General features: G+C 38.4%; 1 protein-coding gene across 7 annotated transcripts in view; it reads right to left on the bottom strand.

Annotated features, from left to right (window-relative positions):
- The window catches only part of LOC113657015 (sialoadhesin-like), a 230,996-nt gene that overhangs the window by 113,344 nt on the left and 96,896 nt on the right, over positions 1-20,756 (bottom strand). For all 7 annotated transcript variants that reach the window (XM_047812245.1, XM_047812238.1, XM_047812253.1 and 4 more), the window contains 2 exons: positions 18,978-19,247; positions 16,661-16,930 (listed from right to left, as the gene is read on the bottom strand). In XM_047812245.1, coding sequence (XP_047668201.1) covers positions 16,661-16,930; positions 18,978-19,247 — 540 coding nt within the window. The remainder of the gene's footprint in view (positions 1-16,660; positions 16,931-18,977; positions 19,248-20,756) is intronic.

The following is a 20,756-nucleotide window of genomic DNA, read 5'->3' as shown; positions in this document are numbered from 1 at the left end:
ACAAAAATTTACTTCCTGTACCGAGTCTCAAAGTGGCCATTTTTCCCCATAGACTCCCATTATAAATTTTAGAGGTTTATAACTTGGCTAGCTTTCAAACTATCTACACCAAACTCGGCCAGCTCCTTTAGGGTGATAATCTGAACAAAGTTTTAAACTGGTGTACTGACTGGCCTCTCGGTAGTGCCGCAGCCCCGCCCCCAATAAATGCTAAATCAAAAAACTTTTTGTAACATGGACATGTGACATATCAAACCACTCACAATGAGGGGAACTTCCTCACAGGTATTCTGATGATGTCACGTGATGTCACGTGAAAATTAAAAATTAGCACAACATGGACTTGTGACATATCAAAACACTCAGCACAATGAGGAGAACTTCCTCAAGAGTATTCAAATGACATCTCATGCTCGTCTCCACTTACCTCCAAATGTTTTGGCACCCTAGCTTTCTGTCTACTTGCTTCCAACAGTAACACTGTCCCTTACAGGTATGTCCATCAAAGTTTGTTGCGACGAACTTTACAAATCTATTTCCTATTCAAATTTACCATATTTGTCAATATAATTGCGCTAGTGGGCACAATTTAATCCCATCATAGAAAGAAAAATTTAAATGTTAGTTGACTAACCAACCCTATGTTCAGAATAAATATCAGGCAATTCTACTGTGGAATTTTTTAATAATTCCTATTCAAAGTCATCATATATATATAGTATAATTGTACCAGGAGGCACAAATACATACAATGAAATACAGTTAATTAATTAATTATAAAATTTTAATGTTAGTTGATAAAACTCACTCAGATTACTTCATAATGATCGACTCTATACTCAAAACAAATATCAGGCAGTTTTACTGTGAAATTTTAAGGTCATTTTCATTTAAATTACAATGTCTGTAATCCATTTATAAAATAATAATTCAAATTAAAATATTATATCTCACCTACATAAACATACACAATATGACATGTAGTGAAATTTGTTTTATGACTGTTCCTTATTTTAGTGAAGTAGAAGTATAAGGAAAAATAGTAAAATGGTAAAAATCTAAATGTAGATACAATAAAAAAAATAAAAATAAAAAAATAGACCTGTACAATACAGATCTATGGTACATCATCCTGTTGTGATGTGAGATGGTTTTATTAATTAACATTTTATAAGGGATTAAAATGCCACAATTATATTGGAAGATGTGGTGACTTTGAATATGAATTATTAAAAAATTCCACATTAAAATTGGTTGATTTTAATTAGAGCCTGGAGTTGATCGTTATGAAGTGATCTGAGTGAGTTTTATCAACTAACATTTTAAAATTTTCATTTTATGATGGATTAAATATGCCCACTGGTGCAATAATGTTGCCAGATATAGTGATTCTAAAGAGGGATTATTCCAAAATTCCAGTAAAATTGGTTGAACTTTATTTTCTCTCTTCATTACATCATGCTCAAATGATCTGAAATTGTTTATCAACTAACAATTAGGATTGTATATTTTATAATGGATTTTAAAAATCCATTTTACATTTTCTTTATGTACCCCATATGTATGCAATAATATGTAATATTTTCATTTTGTCATGCATTTATTACAAAAATATCATTTTGTAGCACAGAACAGACCTATTACTTTCAATTTAAAGACACAAAATGAGAATGGTGCAAATCACTTTTTACTTAAAGGACCTGTATATTTATAGTGAATTCAGACCTCTTTTTTCTTACTTCTAAGAATTTCTTTTTCTACTTATAACTTCCTTTACTTTCTATATATATGTTTCTCTTCTCAACTTCACAACGTCAGGTATTCGCTATAGGCTTATAAAGAAGCGAGGCCAGGTACAGCACCTGTAGGCTGATGACCTGCACGAGGGCGTTACTAAGCTGATTACCTGCACCTACACCTACTCTGGGGTTAAATGACTTAATTTGTCATCATTTCAAAGAGCTATCACTATTTGAACTCATTCCATTATTTTGACTCATAACAGATAAACTGTTGGAATAATAACATACATTGTGGTTACCTTAACTGTTAAATATTCGGGAAAACCTGAGATGGCATAATGAAGAGTCTTTGATAAGTTACTAAACTCAGTGATAAATCATCACACTTCCTTAGCTGTATTCTATAACGTCTAACAGTAAGTGAGCTGAAAGGATGTGTGACGTTAAAATTTGAAGTACAAATTACACATTTGGTGAAATATAGAACTCATATCTTGAAATAACGAGTCAAAATAACAAGCTACTACTGCAAAAATAACGAGCGAGCATTTTTCAAAACTTTTTCACGACCTCTGTGCTATTAGTAAACGTACACGCAGAGAGTAAAACAACCATCACGTTGTAAACTGGCAACTTTAACAGTATATTAATGTACCACATAATGAATAAAGTACAAAAAGTATGTAAAATGCTGACCTTTCTTCCAGAAAGCTCTCGTCTGTTACGTTTTTTGCGCTGAAATGGAAAGCAGATTCACTTTTTTCCTTCCTCATTTACTTGAATAAATAGAGTAGTTTGTTTCATGAGAAGTCAAGGGTATCAGTGGTTCATACCACTACATGACGCTCACAGAAGCCCTTCGTGACAACTGACAAACCAGGAACACTAGTGGTTATAAACCCTTGTTTCAATATGTGTTAACAGTCATAAAGACAACCCTTTTCATTTTGGTGGCAGACTTAACTAAAGTAGAATAACTGCTGTTACAATGGGCTCAAAGAAGTGTTATGTGACCTAAAAACACTAAAAACACCTCAAACACACATTAATTACACTGGAGTTACATGAGAAAGTTTAGCTCCAAGCAAACCACATCACAAAAGTCTTATGTACAGTAAAGTTGGGGATGCTGGGATATCGCAATACATTACATACACTCACAACTAAGGAAGAAAACGAGCTGATTCAGCATATTTCAGTAATTAGAGAGAGAGAGAGAGAGAGAGAGAGAGAGAGAGAGAGAGAGAGAGAGAGAGAGAGAGAGAGAGAGAGAGAGAGATGGTTAGTCCACACCATCAGTTGCTCGGAAAAAAAAAGTGTGTGTGAAACTGCTGCTATTACTGCTGAAGAACTGCAGATGGGCCTCAGGGCGGTTTCACACTTTATGTGAACATGAAATGACATTAAAAGAGCTGAGATCTGCTGTCATCCTGTGTGTTCACTGTAATAAGAAATGTACATGCAATTATTTTTTTCTGCCAAGTAACTGAATTATTTGTCTGTCTTTCTGTGAAATAGTGACTTCTTGCAAGGCTCTCAAGTTACAATCTTCTACAGAAGCTGTCATCATGACAAGTGAGAAAGGAAAGATGATGTTAATAGTTTCCAGTTCCAGTGACTATTACAGTTTCAATAGAGCGTCCGGTCTTTAAGTGCTCTTGGTGATATTGACTTAATTGGGTCAACCAATAAACCTTAATTATCCAAAAAAGAACCCATTGTCTGATGAAACACTTGAATCTAATGGGGTTGCCAGATCTGCATAAAAAAGCATTCCTGTTTGACTAATAAACATCCCAAAACTCAAAATATGCCACTCCCATACAGTCACTATTTTGCATTACATGACTAATCATAAACACAGTCTGGGTTTATAAATACATCATTGTACCGTAAGATTGACAGCTGGTGAACAAAATCATTCGCTGGGGTGAAAATAGAAAATAATTTATTTTTACACTTCTGATGCTACTCATGGTTTTCTTCATTGAAGAAATATATATATAATATTTATAAACAGATTAAATGTTGCACAATTCAAAATGTAAATGCTGGTCTTGGCAACCCAGTCCGAATACTAGAACACTCTTAACACACAAGTCTTTACTATGGAAAGTTTATAATGTATATAAATGTATGTAAGTTTTTTTTGTTTTTTTTTATAAACCTCCATTTTGCTTGTATATAGCTGCAAGTTCACTAATAACAAACAATATAATCGTACAAATGGTAAAAACAAACAAACAAAACAAAATAAAAGTCTCCCAATACAATAAATTATAACAGAAACATTTTCAAATAATACAGAATTTCATATAAAAAGGCTTTGGTTTAATCTGAGATAAAAAAAAAAGATCTAATTTTTAAATATAAAAAATCACTTAGATAAATTACAATTCATTAATACATTATTTTTTGGTAATATCTGGACCTTATTTTAACACAAGAAATTAGCTGGAGACGATGAAGTTTCTGGTCCGTTTCGACTCTCCTTATTCTTAGGATTTCAGGTTGTTGTAGATTTCTTCCTTCCTGCAATGTTTAAAAAAACAGTGCAGACATTTTCATTTGTGAAGAGACAAATTTGAAGGAATTTTTTTTTCTCTAAAAATAAAAACTGCATCATTCTCACATTTCTGAACCAAATTTATACACAGCGAAGTTGTGTATAAATGCATTGTTGGGCCGAAGTGTACTAAATATTTCTGCCAGATTTACACTCAATTTGCAAATTATACACACACACACACACACACACACACACACACACACACACACACACACACACACACACACACACACACACACACACACACACACACACACACACACACACACAAGCACACACACACACACACCCCAAAGGGAGCTAACTGTACAAAAAGGGAAGAACATGGGGAAAGAATATTTCTCAGAGGCAGAAATGGAATTTTTTAAACTTATGTCTACATCAGTAAAAAACTTCATTTACTTACATAACCTGGAAAAAAAACAATTTTTAAAATGTCAAAAGGAACAACAAATGCACCAATAAGTTGAGTTTTGTACATCAACATTTCTTTAGGCTTATTTTAAACTCCTGTTTTTATTGGCCATAATCCATAGATTTGTTTCTTTCTGCTTTTGTTAATTTTTGTCATAAACACTAATTAGACTTTGTAGAATTGCTTATAAAAAACTCACCTACAAATGGTTTAGATTTTTATGAATGAGGCCCGTTGTTATAGAGAAACCCATTTCTGACCGACCCATTTTTTTCCTTTAGAATATCCACACACACACACACACACACACACACACACACACACACACACACACACACACACACACACACACACACACAAACAGACACACTCATTGTATACACTGTTTTTTGCTGAAAACTGGCATTAGCTAAAAAAAAAAATCAGTCAAAAAGACGGTAATGAGTTTACTGGGATTTCTGGAATAAACTGCAGCTGTGCCTGTGAAGTGTATTTTTCTCCCCAAGAGAAAGTGGAAAGAAATCAGAAGGTGTGACATCATCAGTCATTGTCATTTGCATCACCTACCGATAAGCCCCTGATTTGATGAGGTTCACCGTGGCATATTCTACTTCCTCTTCCTGGTTGAGAGCCTTTGGCAGTTGAACGGTTGAGTAGAGAGGCACTTCCTGTGTGTGGGTCGGCTGGAAAAAAACGCTGGAGTACTGAACCATGTCCTGATCTTCTGGGGAGGCTGTTTGTGTGGGGTCAGAGGTCATGGCTGAGACATTACCATATACAGGAGCAGAGTCAATCTGAGAGAGAGAGAGAGAGAGAGAGAGAGAGAGAGAGAGAGAGAGAGAGAGAGAGAGAGAGAGAGAGAGAGAGAGAGAGAGAGAGAGAGAGAGAGAGAGAGAGAGAGAGAGAGAGAGAGAGAGAGTTTGACTTTTTCAAACACTTTATTTACACAAGTCACATATCATTAAAATTCATGGTGACTTAATAAATAAATAAATAAATAAATAAATAAATAAATAAAGATGTTAATATGGTTTCTACATTGATTAAAACATGGGTGATTAGTTGAACTCTGGTGCAAAGTTCATTTCTCCTTCCTCCACAGAGCACAAAGCATTCTCCCAACTCCACACATATTTAAAACCATCAACATTGTTCATACTTTTGTAAAAATGAAAATCAATTAAAATTCTTGATTTTATCATTCTTTTTAGTATCGTTGTGGCCTCACAGTCAGCGTTTTGTGCAATATCTGGTTTCTCCGGCTCAGGTATATTGCCATCTTCGCTTGACCGAAGATGAAGTTGACCAGTTGGCACCTGAACCTTTGTTTCCTAACGTACTTAAAACCAAAAATAAAACACCGAACAGTAAAAACAACGTAAAAGAACCTTAAAAAGCTCCATAAAAACACAAACAGTGACTGTAACCATGGAGCACTGAATAAAAGCATGAAAAACAGTTTCTCTCTTTGAACAAAAAGGACAGTCGTGTGTAACATCAGGGTTTAAAACAGAAATAAAAGAGTTCACAGAGAGAATACAATGTAAAATCCTCCACTGGAGGTCGGCAGCTCTTTTTGGTAACGGTGGTTTGTACAGTGCCTTCCACACTGGTCAAATGCCTTTTTCTGATCTAGAGAAATCAGACTAGTCTTTAAGCCCAATTGTCTGGAGACGTCCAAAATGTCACAAACTAAAAGTACATTGTCGAATATATACCTATCAGGCACACAGTACGTCTGGTCCTAGTGAATTATCTGCTCCATTACCTTAGTCAGCCTCGAGGATAATGCTTTTGAGAGCCGCTTACAGTCAGTGCACAGTAGTGACACCGGGCGCCAGTTCCTCAGATCCATCAGGTCTCCCTTTTTTGGCAGTAGTGTCAGGACGGCCCTCCTGCAGCTCAAGGGGAGTCTACCTCCCCTCACACTGTCCCTTAGGATATCCAGCATGTCCTGCCCTATGACTGCCCAGAATGCCTTGTAGAACTCAACAGGGAGACCGTCTATACCTGGCGCCCGTCCATTCTGCATCCCCTGGAGAGCCTTGTGAAGCTCCTCCAGTGTCAGTTCTTTGTCCAGCTCCCTGGCTGCTTGCTCAGAGAGCTTTTGAAGTTCCACCAAGAAACTCTCTTCCACCAACTGTGCCCCTGACCGCTCACTGCGGTATAGCTTTGAGTAGAAGCTTACTGTCTGCTTGCGAATTTCAGTGGGCTCCGATGAGAGGTCCCCTGAATCTGTTCGCAAATCATGTATGTACCTTTTCTGTCCATTCTTTTGCTCTAAACTGAAAAAGAACTGAGATGGAGCATCCTTCTCATTCATGCTTTTAAAGCGTGAGCGGACCAGCGCCCCCTGTGCTGTGATGTCTAACATTTCATTCATATTTTTTTACTCAAGTGCTTCAATATGCCCTCGATTTCCTGTAGCCTCCAAACGCTGGAGTTCCACTATTTCTATCTCCAGAGCTTTCAGAGATCTAACAATGTCTCTTGTGACTCCCAGGCTTTACATTCTTTTTACTGATTGTACAGTGTACCATACTATGGTCAGAGATGCCTACTGGAACAAAAAACACTTTGTAAAAAGGGTAAGTTGATGCCACGTTTACTGTCTCTGTTTTTTATTGAGATTTCTCCATACTGTATAGCAACCAACTCATGGGTCTCTATAATCTCCATCAGGCGTTTACGGGATGCTGCATGAGCTGCATTTTTCTGACCGAAGACTGTACACGGAGTTTATTCCCGTCCATTTTTTTTTCCGACTCTCGCTTCCTAGTTGATGAACTACAAATTCGGTGTCATGTTTGTAGTCCAGCTTTACATGAGCCAATAGGTGCCCCATAGAGCAGAGATAGACAAGCTTAGAAGCCAATAGCCGGTAACAGGTATTTGTTTGGCAGTTGGGCCAGCCAGTAATAAGGAGCGAGACCCTGACGTCCCTTTAGCCAATAAGGAGACGATTTTAACGAGGAGCGATAAGGGCCATCTGGCAAGGTGAATGTTTTGACTTAATTCCCAAACACACACATACACACAGAACTTTCCTGAGTTTTTTTTTCTCTTTTTGTGAGCAGATACTAATGCCTAGTGGGAAAACATTCATATAATAAATCATTTTAATTTTAAACAATTCTTGGGCCATTCTTTTTGACTTCATACGTTTTGTTTGTTTTGTTGGGGAAAGTTTTTTTTAGTAGTGTTACACCAGGTGTAAGTTATTTTTATTTTATTTATTTTATTTTTCGTCTTTGTCTTTGTTTTATTTTATTTTATTTTTTTGTTGTTTGTGTTTGTTTATATGGATCCCATTAGCTGAAAGTCTATGCAATCAGCTAGTCTTCCTGGGTCCACACATATGCATATTCATACATACAAATCTGTTTTTAATTCATAACAGGACTAGACATAAACTACAATATGATTTATAATTACATTAAGACATATAAGAACCTAATGTAGTGTTTTTGTTTCAGTAAAAGAAACCCTCCATTCTAGCTTCTGTAACTCTGTGCCAGTAAGGCCTAGAATCACCTTGACATTTGTAACACACACGCGCACACACACAGAGATTGTTTTGGTTCCAATGAGATTGTTGTTTTTTCTTTCTCTCTTTTCTGAGTGTTAGAGGTTTTAGAAGCTGAAAACTTGGAGCATTATCTAACCGTGTAGAGTTATATTATGTTATAAGTGGGTCGTTAGATGAGACAATTACCAACAAGTTAACAACAATTTAATTGATTTGTTCTTTTCACTTTTATTTTCTATTTGTATTTTTTCCTTTTTGACAATGTAACAACAATTTAATTTTTACAACTTAACAATTTGTTTTGATTATTTATCTAAGTGATTTAACAGTGATTTAACTGGTAGTTTATTTGATTGATTGATTGTTTATTTGATTTTATTTGATTTATTAGTGAGTTAATTAATTGAATAGGTCAATACTTGGTTGAGTATGTAATTATTTGAATGTTCAGTTGATTTGATTTTAATCAATTTTAATTTAATTTTTATTTTGATTGAAGTTATACTTATTGGACTTATACTCTGATCTTGATATCTGCCTTGTCTTTCTTGAGAATTATACTAGAAGGAATCCTGCACAACCACGTTTTCCAGAAAAAGAATAAACGTTCAACTGCAATAATTACAGAACCACGTGACAGTGCCACAAGGGCGAGACAAGGGTGCATGATGGAGAAAGGTAAAAGAACTTATATATTACTCCAGCTGCAATTGTAATAATAAAGCACAAGATGGCTGAAAAAGAAATTAAGAAGTACAGTACATGGAAAAAATGGCAAGACCGGACAAAAGGAGAATTGCAGTGGCCTGTAGGAGGGACGTTTGATGAGGTAAAATGCAGGAAGATGAGAGTAAGTATAAAATGCTGGGAGAAGTAAAAAGCATGAGAAATATTTTTTGTTTAAATTTTTTACATTTTAGTAAGTTTTTTAGGAAAATGTTGTAATATTGCAATGTTGGGCTCTGCTAGGAGCAGAATTTCTGTATTTGTACTTACTTTGTCTGATCAGATATACAGAGCATTTAGGCATTCATTTGCAGGGTTGATTGCTTACTGTGCATAATCATATGATGTATGAATGGGCATTTATTGATATGGGTATTGAGAAGAAAATATTTAGGAGAGCTTTTGTTTCTGTTTTGCTTTTGATTTTTGTTCTGTCACTTTTGGTGTGGTTGGAAGTCTGTGATTGGTTGCAGTGATAGGCCCTAAGACAGCTCTTTTCTACTGAAAAGCACAGGCGAACATTGCACTTGCTACACAGTGTGTTTGTGTATCCACAATTACAGTAAACTGGAAGAATAGACTAACTGAAAGAGAAATCTACATATTATCCAGCATATCCATTTGCACCTGTCCCTGTAATTATGGTCTAATTGAAAATAAGTATAAATTTAAAAGAAAAGCACATTTAGAAATGAATTACAATGAATCATTTTACAATTTAAATTTCGATTTGGGATGATGTAAGAAGTGCAGTGTCTTTATGTAAGGCATAAAGTGCACAGGCTATTTTGACTACCACTTTGGCCCAAAGTTGTAGAATTATAGCATGGACATAAGCTCTAGTTTTCCAAATTAACTAAATATGTATGTGTTCTAGACATTGTAATGAACACAGAAAAAAATTTTTTTGAGGAATTTTATACGGATCTTGACAAAACCAGTCATGGAAAAAAAATAATAATAAATTTGCAGGTAGGGTGAGCTCATGGCCAAGTGACTGGACAAATAAACAAGGTGGTGTTGTAATTCTGCAACGGTGGGCTTTACAGGGTTAAAGAAGCTAAAAGCAGGACAGAGTAAAGAACAGGAGTTACAGCCTCACCCTCAGGTGAATGTGAGGAGCAGCTGCAACCCCCATCTTATAACGAACATTACAGACATTACAGATCCGAGTACAACGGGATCCATCAACACAAGAAATAGAACTGGAGATTACAGGAGGGCAAGTCAGAGGAGTAATCCGGCAGACGTCAGCAGAAAAAGAACGTCCCAAGGGAGAGCAAGAGGACTGCCCTCCCATGGTAAAGGGCGGCAGCAGAGGAGAAGAAGGAAAATACCCAGAATGCCCAGAAGGGGCTACAGGAGGAAGAGAGGAAGCGCTGGAAGATGATGAATACCGACGCCTGTACTGGGACAGGGAGGTGGAGAAAGCTAATGCCCGATGGGAGGAAGGTCACTCCCACTTATCGAGGCAACAAGCAGAGGAGCGTAATATGGAGTGGTTGACTGAATACACACACCCGCCAGGTTTAAAAAGACACAGCACACCAACAGCACATTGGGCAGGAGAACATATGGAGCCACGAATGGAAGATGTCTGCCAGCCGGGAAGGAGAGGATCAATAAAGCCCGGGCAGATGGAACATGGAACATCATAAGAACCTCAGCTAAGCCCAGGGGTCCCTAAGCAAACCAAACGACTGTGCGACAAAAAGGACCCTCATAGCGGTCCAGGAGGAGCAAGAAAAGAAACAACAGACCAAGGCAGATGGGAATTTATTACCCAATGGAAAGACAGGGGAGGTGCGGCAACGGCATCAACAGCTGGTGGAAGGTACAGAGATGCCCGGCGAGAGAATAAAAGGACGGAGTAACCAAAAGTCTCTCACCCCAATGGAAATAGTGAGTGATGACGAAATAAGCTCAAGGGCGGCCCCAGTTGATGTGGAGCCCCTGCACGATATGAGAGGAGTAAGAGTGAGACTGGAAGAAGAAGTGCAGCTGACCCCCTTGGAAACAGCAGGAAAGAGCAATAAAGGAAGCTCTGGAACGAAGCCAGAAAGCAGATGTGACGATGGAGGAGTTACGATGTCAAGCATCACGACTGGAGATGAAGGTGGAGGAATTGGAGTTTGAATATAAATACTTGGAGGAGGAACAGAAACGAGCGAAGAAACAATTTAAAATTCTCCAAAGAACAAGGAAGACACGGAAGAAGTCAGACAAACAAAAATGGGGCGACATCCAAAGAAACAGACACATGCAGACCCGATCCCAGATGGGAAGAGGCAAAGGTGGGGAGACGCAGCAGGTGGCCCCCGAAAGTGAGAGCTCCAGTGAAGAAGAGGAGGAGACAGAAGCACAGAGAGCAACACAGCTGCCCCTGATAGTTAAAGGAAAGCAAATGCATAATGTGCCATGGACATTTATGGATGTGACTTGATTGGTAAAAAGACTGCCAAGTGTGTGTGAAGGAGCACAAAGGTGGATCACAAAGTTTGAGGAGTAGTTCTATGTGGTTCCGATCCAAAATATCTGCAGTACAGTTAAAAACACCAGCCAAAATTAAAACATCAGCAGTGTTGCAGCTAGCAATCACGTTGCTAAGCTTATCTAAGAAAACCATTCTCTCCACTGCATTGGTGGGACTAAAACCACATTCTAAAACCTCAACTAAAACCTCATTCTCATAAAACGTTTTCACTTTTAAAAGCCTCCCATTTAAAATCTCTTCAACTGAATAAGAACAGGGAATAAAATTGCGAGTAAAAAGCAAGGCAACCCCACCACTGAGTGTTGTGCTGTCACTTAAAATGGCCAACCCATCCCACTCCTTCACCCAATCAGCAGCATTACTGACATCACTGTGGGTTTCCTGAAGCATGACAACATCAATGCGCTTCTGTTTTAACAGTTCGTATAGCTTTACTTTCTTGTGTTCTCTTGCTCCATTAATATTTAGACTCGCCACATTGATTCCAGTCATTAAGAAAAATAAAATTGATAAATACAATAGAGGGTAAGAACCTCTCTAGTATAAAAAACACCACACATACTATTAATCATCATCAGAGTTTTCCTTATTCACTTTAGTGATCAGTTTCTTTAAATGAAAGATTTCTACATCCATAAATGCTCCTTCCTTTCTAAAATGTTTTACATCGTGTAGAAACTGCTTCCAATCAGGGAAAAACTCCTCTATTGCCACATTCTGCCATTTAGTGTTTTTTAAAAAATCTTTAATGTCCTCAGCGCTGTAGACAACATTTATCTGTTCCTCCTGGGAATCAACGTTTAACACAGAGTCTGACACAGAGTCATTACTATCTGACTCCCTTTGCTCTGCCTTCGTCTCTTTTTTTGCCTGTTTCTTTCCTTGTCCCTTACCTTTCTTTTTCCTTTTTGTTGGTACTTTAAACGTGGGCTCATCCACCATCTACACGTGTCCCCCTGTCCCCCTGCACTGGTGTAGTGGCCGGTGTTTCCAGGCGGTTGCTCTGCACCTCTGTGCCTGCCTCTGCCAGCGCAGGCAGCTCCAGCACTGCACCAGAAGCCACTGGGCTGTTCTCAGTTGGGCCCGCCCTTTCTCGGTCTGGTTCGGCCGAGCATGGCTTCACCGTGGCTGGTTCAGCCGAGAGGGGTTTCTCTGGTGTTACTTCAGCTACAGTGGGCTCTTGAGATGCAGGCTGGGGTTGGGGATCACTCACCATTTCGGCTGGTGCAGCAGCAGCTCCGGGGCCCTCAGCAGCCTGCCGAACTGTAGCCGCAGGGGGAACGACCACAGCAGGCTCAGCTGCATCCTGCCCCGGTCGCTCAGAAACACCGGGGACACTCTGTCTCTCAGGACAGGCCCGAACAAGATGCCCAGTCTTACCACATTTAAAGCATTTAATATCGACATCAGAAGAAACGTATATATTGTAATCAAACCCCTCAATTCTGAATTTAAAAACAGCATTTAACTCTTCAACACCTTCCTTAAGAATCATAAAAGCCACTCTTCTAAAAGACAGCAGATGTTTAGCCAGTGAGGACTTACATCCAAGGGGGATTCGCTTAATGGGGGAGACCATTCGCCCGTACCTAGTCAACTCTTTACCAATCATTTCATCAGTTATAAAAACAGGGACATTAGACAGAACTACTTTTTTGGCAGGAGAACTGAGGGCAGAAACTAATTTAAGCTCATTATTAATCACGATGCCTGTCTGAGTCAGCTTTCTAACTCTATCAACATCATTCAGAAAGACAATGATTGCACTGTTCATTCTAGAGGCAGCGACAATATTCTCGTGCGCCACCACCTCACCAATGGCTAGCACACACTCCTCTACACATGCCGCACACACCACCCTCACACCGTGCCGGCGAGTCAAACTTTCGCACAACTTCGCGTTCGGATCCGCCATTGCCATGCTGCTCCGACACGCTACTCACACACACTCACACACACACACTCTCACACAAGTAATTTTGATTTTTCCGAGATGTTTAAAACCTACAACATCACTGTTAATTTATTTATATATTCTACATGAGTGAATTTAACCCCAATGATGTGTGGAAAAATTAAATCAGTGGTTCTCAAAGTGGTGTACATGGACTTGTGTTTTCCTGAATTTCCAAGCCTTTATTTTGGGGAATGTTACTCCAGATCGTTTACAGTAATGAGCCTAAGATTTGATATGTGGATTATTTGTAGAGTGGGATTAATGAATTGTCAATGGAATGTTGGGTACTACCTCACCCACAGAACAACAGCAATGACCAATATAAGTAAAGCAATAGCGAGTCCAGAGACCACGTATTTCACAGCACTGCTATCTGTATCAGTTAGCAACAACCCACATGTTAAACTATAGATGAAACATTTGAATATTTATTTATATTTGTATATAATTTCTGTGATGGATTTGGCTAAAGTTATTATTGTTTTTTACCACTAGAGGGCACCCTCGGGTGTATATGTTATTATGCTGCATAATGATTGAGAAAATGAAGTTAGCTTTAATAAGTGATGGATATTATCACTATATCGGTATATTGATACACAAATATAACCAAACCATTTTCCTGTTCACGTAATTCTATTACTGTTTTTACTGTAAATATTTTATTCTCTTATTTTCTTACTTTTATGACAGATTGTGGAGAACATTTCATTACGTCATACCGTGTATGGTTGTGTATGTGACATAAGATTTGAAGTGTTATAAAATCATGAGATGATATTGTGCTACCGATCATGTGTAACTTTAATATACTTGTTTTATATTGAATCAATTTTTACTCAATGGGTTTCAGTCTCTACTGATACAGTTTACTGTATACATGTTAAAATTCTTACTTATGTTGGGATTAAAGATCACAAACTGTTTATGATTTCATGGATATAAATGATGTGTTTTATTTTGTATTTCTACTTAATTCTGTTCACATTTTTTGAATAACCAGGATTGTTCTCTAGATTATGTAAAGAAGTTTGTACTGCTGTTTGAAAAACCTCTGAAAAGATAAAATAATAAAATAAATAAAACCACAACATAAATGCTCATGAGCTCAATTTTATTCTCGTAAATAGAAACATTTTAAAGATTTTACAGTAACAGACTCGACATATTAAAATCCATCTTGACTTTGGTCGGAATTCTTTGCTTTAACAGATCAAGCGAGTGAAGAGACGATGAGAAAAATCAGGATATAGTAGAAAATGTGCAGGATTTCTGCAGGCGGCTACACGTTATATATGTATGTGTGTGTATAATATATTAAATGTACAAAAAGATAACTGATAAACAAAAGAAGCTGCCTGAATAACAAACGAAAGACAATTAATTAAGATAGAAATTAGTTAATTGGGTTTAAACCTAAGGCTAAAACATCATGAAAGTGAAAGTGAAGTGACATACGGCTAAGTGACCCATACTCAGAATTTGTTCTCTGCGTTTAACCCATCCAATGTGCACACACACACACAGCAGTGAACACACACACAAACACCGTGAACACAGACCCAGAGCAGTGGTGAGCCATTTATGCTGCGGCGCCCAGGAAGCAGTTGGGGGGAGTTCGGTGCCTTGCTCAAGGGCACCTCTGTTGTGGCCGGCCCGAGACTCAAACCCACAATCTTAGGGTTAGGAGTCAGACTCTCTAACCATTAGGCCATGACTTCCCCAAATGCATGATGCTGAATGTAAAGTCACTAAATAATCTCAGCTGTTAGTGATCAGTCTTTAGTTCTGCAGTTCTACTCTTTGCTGAAGCCACATTCTGAAATAAAAAAACATCTCATTACACACTGTAATAAACACAAACTGTGACAAATCCTAAACATCTGGATCTAATCTAATCGACAGGGATGACGAGACAATCTGGAAGGCAAAATTAAATGAAACATCTGTACTGTTTAATGCACATTATTACTGCTTAGGAGGAAACAGTCTAGTTTTAATAAGGTGCACCATCTAGTGTCAGTCTTGATCATACACACACACACACACACACACACACACACACAGGCACGCACAAACACAGACACACAAACACATGCACTTACCCTCAGCACATCATAATCACAGGACATGGTTGCAAGGTTCAGAGTTGTGTAAGTGTCACTGGGAGAACTCTGTATATTCTAGGGGGACATGAGAATTTAATGAACTAAACACACAAACACACACACACACAAACACACACACAGACAAACACACACAGGCAGAAAGACCGTATACTTACTTGCAGAGTGTCATAATCCGGGGACATATTCATGAGGTTCAGCCCTGTGTATGTGTCATCTCCGGGTTGTGGAACACACTGAGAGAAATGAAGAGAAAAAGTCTCACATTTTTTTATTTTTTTAACAGATCCACAGGAACTTGATGTAGAGCTTTGTGAAGATAAAGACATGAAGTGAAAACTTCTCTGAGTACCTGAATGTCTCTCTCTGCTCTTTTCTTCCTCCTTTTCACATAAAGGACATAAAAACCAGGCTGTTCAATCTGTCCCTGCTTTATTCTGCTAATGTTTAACACCGGATTACGATCACAGTAATTTAAAGAAGATATAAAGAATTCAGTCACTCACTTAACACACAGGACGGCGGTAAGAAAGGAGAGAAGCAGAGCAGGAACGAGTGCAGCAGCAGCTCCCCATACAGCATGCAGCTTCCACACCTCAGCTGAGATAAAGAAAAGCTTTCAGCTCACATACAGAGGACAAAACTATTTACTGTGGAAAATAAAATATTTTTATACAACCATGAACCGAATGAATCAAATCCTAATAAAGGTTAAAAAAATCTTTGGTCGTTGAAGTTTGTGTTTATATTTCATCCAGTATTCATCCAGTGAGAAGCGAGTACCTGGTGTATATGGCCATTCTGATGAATTGGATGATCCAAATCCATTCCTTGCTGTACAGTAGTGAAATCCATCTGCTCTTGAGGATAAAGTTAAACTGGTACCATTTCCGATAAATTTCACACCTTCTTTTGTTTTCCTGTACCATGTGTAAGAGCTGTTGGGGTTGGAGTCACTTGTGCACAACAGAGTGACCATATCACCAGACACGGATGGAATGACGGTCACAGACAGGTTTCGTGGTGGGTCTGATTAGAAATGGTGGTTGATTAGACAACAAATGTATTAAATTTAGCAAAAATAAATAAAAACAATACCTACAGAACACATCCAGGTGTGTTGGTGTAGAGTTGTGGTGTCCCAGCTGATTGTGAGCAGTGCAGTAGTACAGTCCTGTGTGCTGGGAGCTGATGTTACTGATGCTGTAATTCTGGCCTGTTATCAGCAGTGTGTCTGCAGCTGAACTCTGTTTAAACCAGGAGTAGGTGAGAACAGGAGGGTTTGCATCACTGCTACAGCTCAGAGTCACTGAATCCCCCTCCACTGTGTCTCCAGAGGAAAGAACCACTGCTCTGGTGTTTTTAGGGGAATCTAAAACAGACACAAGGTCTTAATATTAAAAGCCTCATTTAGGAAGCTGGTTATGAATGAATTTACACACAGGAGCTTCTAAACAAGAAACATGGTAGTCCTGAAAATCCAGTTAGTATGGAAAACCTCTTGTATTCTATAAGTATAAGATGAATCACTAATATAAACATCAATTGATGATAAATTTAACCTTATTTCATATTAACAATGAAAGAAAGCAATCCACAAGTAAGAGCAGCTAGAAAAGAAATGTACTGTACAAAAGAGGAAGAGTGAAATATTACTTTCTGCAAATCTAAATCTGGCTTGGTGGACAAACCCCAAGGTCAAAATTTCTGCACACCATCTGTGGTTGTTAGTTTTGTCTGCAATTATGTGAAGCCATGTGGAACTAAAACAACTCCTTAAGAAGTAAACTGAAGCCTGTGAGATGTGAGTCCTATAGAGATGCTGAGTATAGATTTTATTATAAATAACCTCAGGTGACCAAAAAAAGAAAAAATAGTTGTTCCCATAAACACAACCAACAATCAGAAACCATTTGGGGAAAACGTCAAGGGCAGCAATGTTCTTTTTTTGGACATTAATGGCATTCTCCTTGGAACTCTGCTACGCACAACAAGGTTGTTCAGTGTTCACCTGGTGGCAAAACATTAACATTAACCAAAGTAAAAGTGTCCTTTAGTTGCTTAGACGTCACTCTGGGTTTCCGTTCTAACCCAAGAGACTATTACGTGTCTTGCTTTTGGGGAGAGTAGTAATGGTCTTACACTTCCTCTGTTTTTACAGAATCTGTCTAAGTATAGATTTTTTGGAGTCCAAATTAAATACTAATCCTACAAACATCACTGAACTGAAAAAATGTTGTAAAGAAGAGAGAGACAAAGTTTCTCAGATATACACCAATCAGGTATAACATTATGACCACTGACAGACTGAAGTGAATAATACTGATTATCTCCATCACAGCACCTGTTATTGGGTGGGATACATTAGGAAAAAAGTGCATTTTTTTCCTCTCAAAGTTTGTGTTAGAAGCAGGAGAATTGGGCTATCATAAGGATTTGAGCGAGTTTGACAAGGGCCAAATTATGATGGCTAGAAAACTGGGTCAGAACATCTACAAACCTGCAGCTCTTGTCTCACATTTTCTCAAAGCAACTATTAATGGTGGGATCGAAGGCTGGCCCGTGTGGTCCAATCAAATAGATGAGCTACTGTAGCTCAGATTGCTGAAGAAGTTCATGCTGGTTCTGATGGAAAGGTGTCAGAATACACAGTGCATCATAGTTTGTTGCGTATGGGGCTGCTGCATAGTCACAGACCAGTCAGGTTGCCCATGCTGACCCCTGTCCAATGTGGAAAGTGGCAACAATGGGCATGTTAATATCAGAACTGTAGCATGGTTCAGTGGAAGAAGGTGGCCAGGTCTGATGAATCATGTTTTCTTTTGCATCACATGGATGGCCGGGTGTGTGTGCATCACTCACCTGAGGAACACATAGCACCATGATGCACTATGGGAAAAAAAGGCAAGTTGGTGGAGGCATTGGGATGCTGAGAAACCTTGGGTCTTGCCCTCACTAAAGCATTGTTGTACACCCTTTCATATACATGTATTTTCTGATGGCTGTGGCCCCTTTTAGCAGGATAATGCACCCTGCCACAAAGCAAAAATGGTTCAGGACGGGTTTGTGGAGCACAACAAGGAGTTTGAGGTGTTGACTTGGGCTCTGAATTCCCCAGATCTCAATCCAATCGTGCATCTGTGGGATGTGCTGAACAAACAAGTCCGATCCATGGAAGCACCTTAGAAAACTTAAAGGATCTGCAGCTAACATCTTGGTGCCAGATACTTACTTTTCCCCCACTTGGTTTGTAAATATAGGTTTACTTTTTGAGAAAAAATGTCTACATGTTGAAACCTTATTTTTTTCTTGTCACTTGAGGTTATTGTTATTACAGTAATGTGTTCTTTGTTTTTACTCCCACGTCTGTATATATAACTATTTTTATGAGTACATTCATATTAAGGGGTGTCACATACATAACACATTCAGGTTTGCTGGTGTAGAGTCGTGGTGTCCCAGCTGGTTGTGAGCAGTGCAGTAGTACAGTCCTGTGTGCTGGGAGCTGATGTTACTGATGCTGTAATTCTGGTCTGTTATCAGCAGTGTGTCTGCAGCTGAACTCTGTTTAAACCAGGAGTAGGTGAGAACAGGAGGGTTTGCATCACTGCTACAGCTCAGAATCACTGAAAGCCCCTCCACTGTGTCTCCAGAGGGAAGAACCACTGCTCTGGTGTTTTTAGGAGAATCTAAAAACAGACACAAGGTCTTAATATTAAAAGCCTCATTTAGGAAGCTGGTTATGAATGAATTTACACACAGGAGCTTCTAAACAAGAAACATGGTAGTCCTGAATATCCAATTAGTATGGAAAACCTCTTGTATTCTATAAGTATAAGACAAATCACTAATATAAACATCAACTGATGATAAATTTAACCTCAATTATCAATGAAAGAAAGCAAGCCACAAGTAAAAGCAGCTAGAAAAGAAATATAGTGTACAAAAGAGGAAGAGTGAAAGATTACTTTCAGCAAATATAAATGTGGCTTGGTGGACAAACCCCAAGGTCACTCACTCTCTGTGGTTCACTGAGGCCGTTATGTATAATTTGTCCAATCACATTATTTGTTGTATAGTATGTTCACAGAGATCACAGCTGCCACGTGCCTAAGCAAAATTACTGCACACCATCTGTGGTTGTTAGTTTTGTCTGCAATTACGTGAAGCCATGTGGAAGTAAAACAACACCTCAAGAAGTAAACTGAAGCCTGTGAGACCTGAGTTCTGTAGAGATGCTGAGTAACCCTAACCCTAGATTTTATTATAAATAACCTCAGGTGACCAAAAAAGAAAAAAAAAGTTGTTCCCATAAACACAACCAACATTCAGAAACCATTTGGGGAAAATGTCAAGGGCAGCAATGTTCTTTTTGGACATTAGTGGCATTCTCCTTGCAACTCTGCTGTGCACACCAAGGTTGTTCAGTCTTCACCTGGTAGCTAAACATTAACATTAACAAAAGTAAAAGAGGCCTTTAGTTGCTTAGACGTCACCCTGGGTTCCGTTCTAACCCAACAGACTATTTTGATTTTGGACTGCTTCTGGGGAGGGTAGTAATGGTCTTACACTTCCTCCATTTATACAGAATCTGTCTGACTATAGATTTGTTTAGTGGATTTAAAAACTAATCCTACAAACATCACTGAACTGAAAAAATGTTGTAAAGAAGAGAGAGACAAAGTTTCTCAGATATACACCGATCAGGTATAACATTATGACCACTGACAGATTGAAGTGAATAATACCGTATTCTCCGGACTATAACTTTTTTCCCATGCTTTGAACCTTGCGGCTTAAACAATGAAGCGCCTAATATAATGGATTTTTCCAGCTTTCAATTTTTTTTTTTCTTCAAAAAAAAAAAACATTCTGTGACGTGCTTATTTTTGGCGACATGAAGCTTTCATTAGATCAATGAAACTGCCGAACGGGTTAAAGGTAGGGTCTCCAATGTTTGAGAAATGCTTCAGAAAACTGAGTCGGGACCACAAACTAAAAATCAAAACAAAAATCAAAACAAACGTGTAGCCAATGAGCAGAAAGGGGCGGGAGAGAGTTTTCAGTGCGCATGTGTGACGTTAGCAGAAAGCATTTTTAACATTGACATGGAGGATAAAAACAAAGAAAGAAAGCAAAGAAAGGCTTACGATAATGCAACAAGTAGGACGTGTTAATATAGGATCAGCTTTCCAGCG

This window comes from Tachysurus fulvidraco, chromosome 1 (assembly GCF_022655615.1).
Source record: "Tachysurus fulvidraco isolate hzauxx_2018 chromosome 1, HZAU_PFXX_2.0, whole genome shotgun sequence".
NCBI classification, from domain to species: Eukaryota; Metazoa; Chordata; class Actinopteri; order Siluriformes; family Bagridae; genus Tachysurus; species Tachysurus fulvidraco.
The sequence above is the reverse complement of the archived record's forward strand: the minus strand, read 5'-3'. Positions and strand labels throughout refer to the sequence as shown.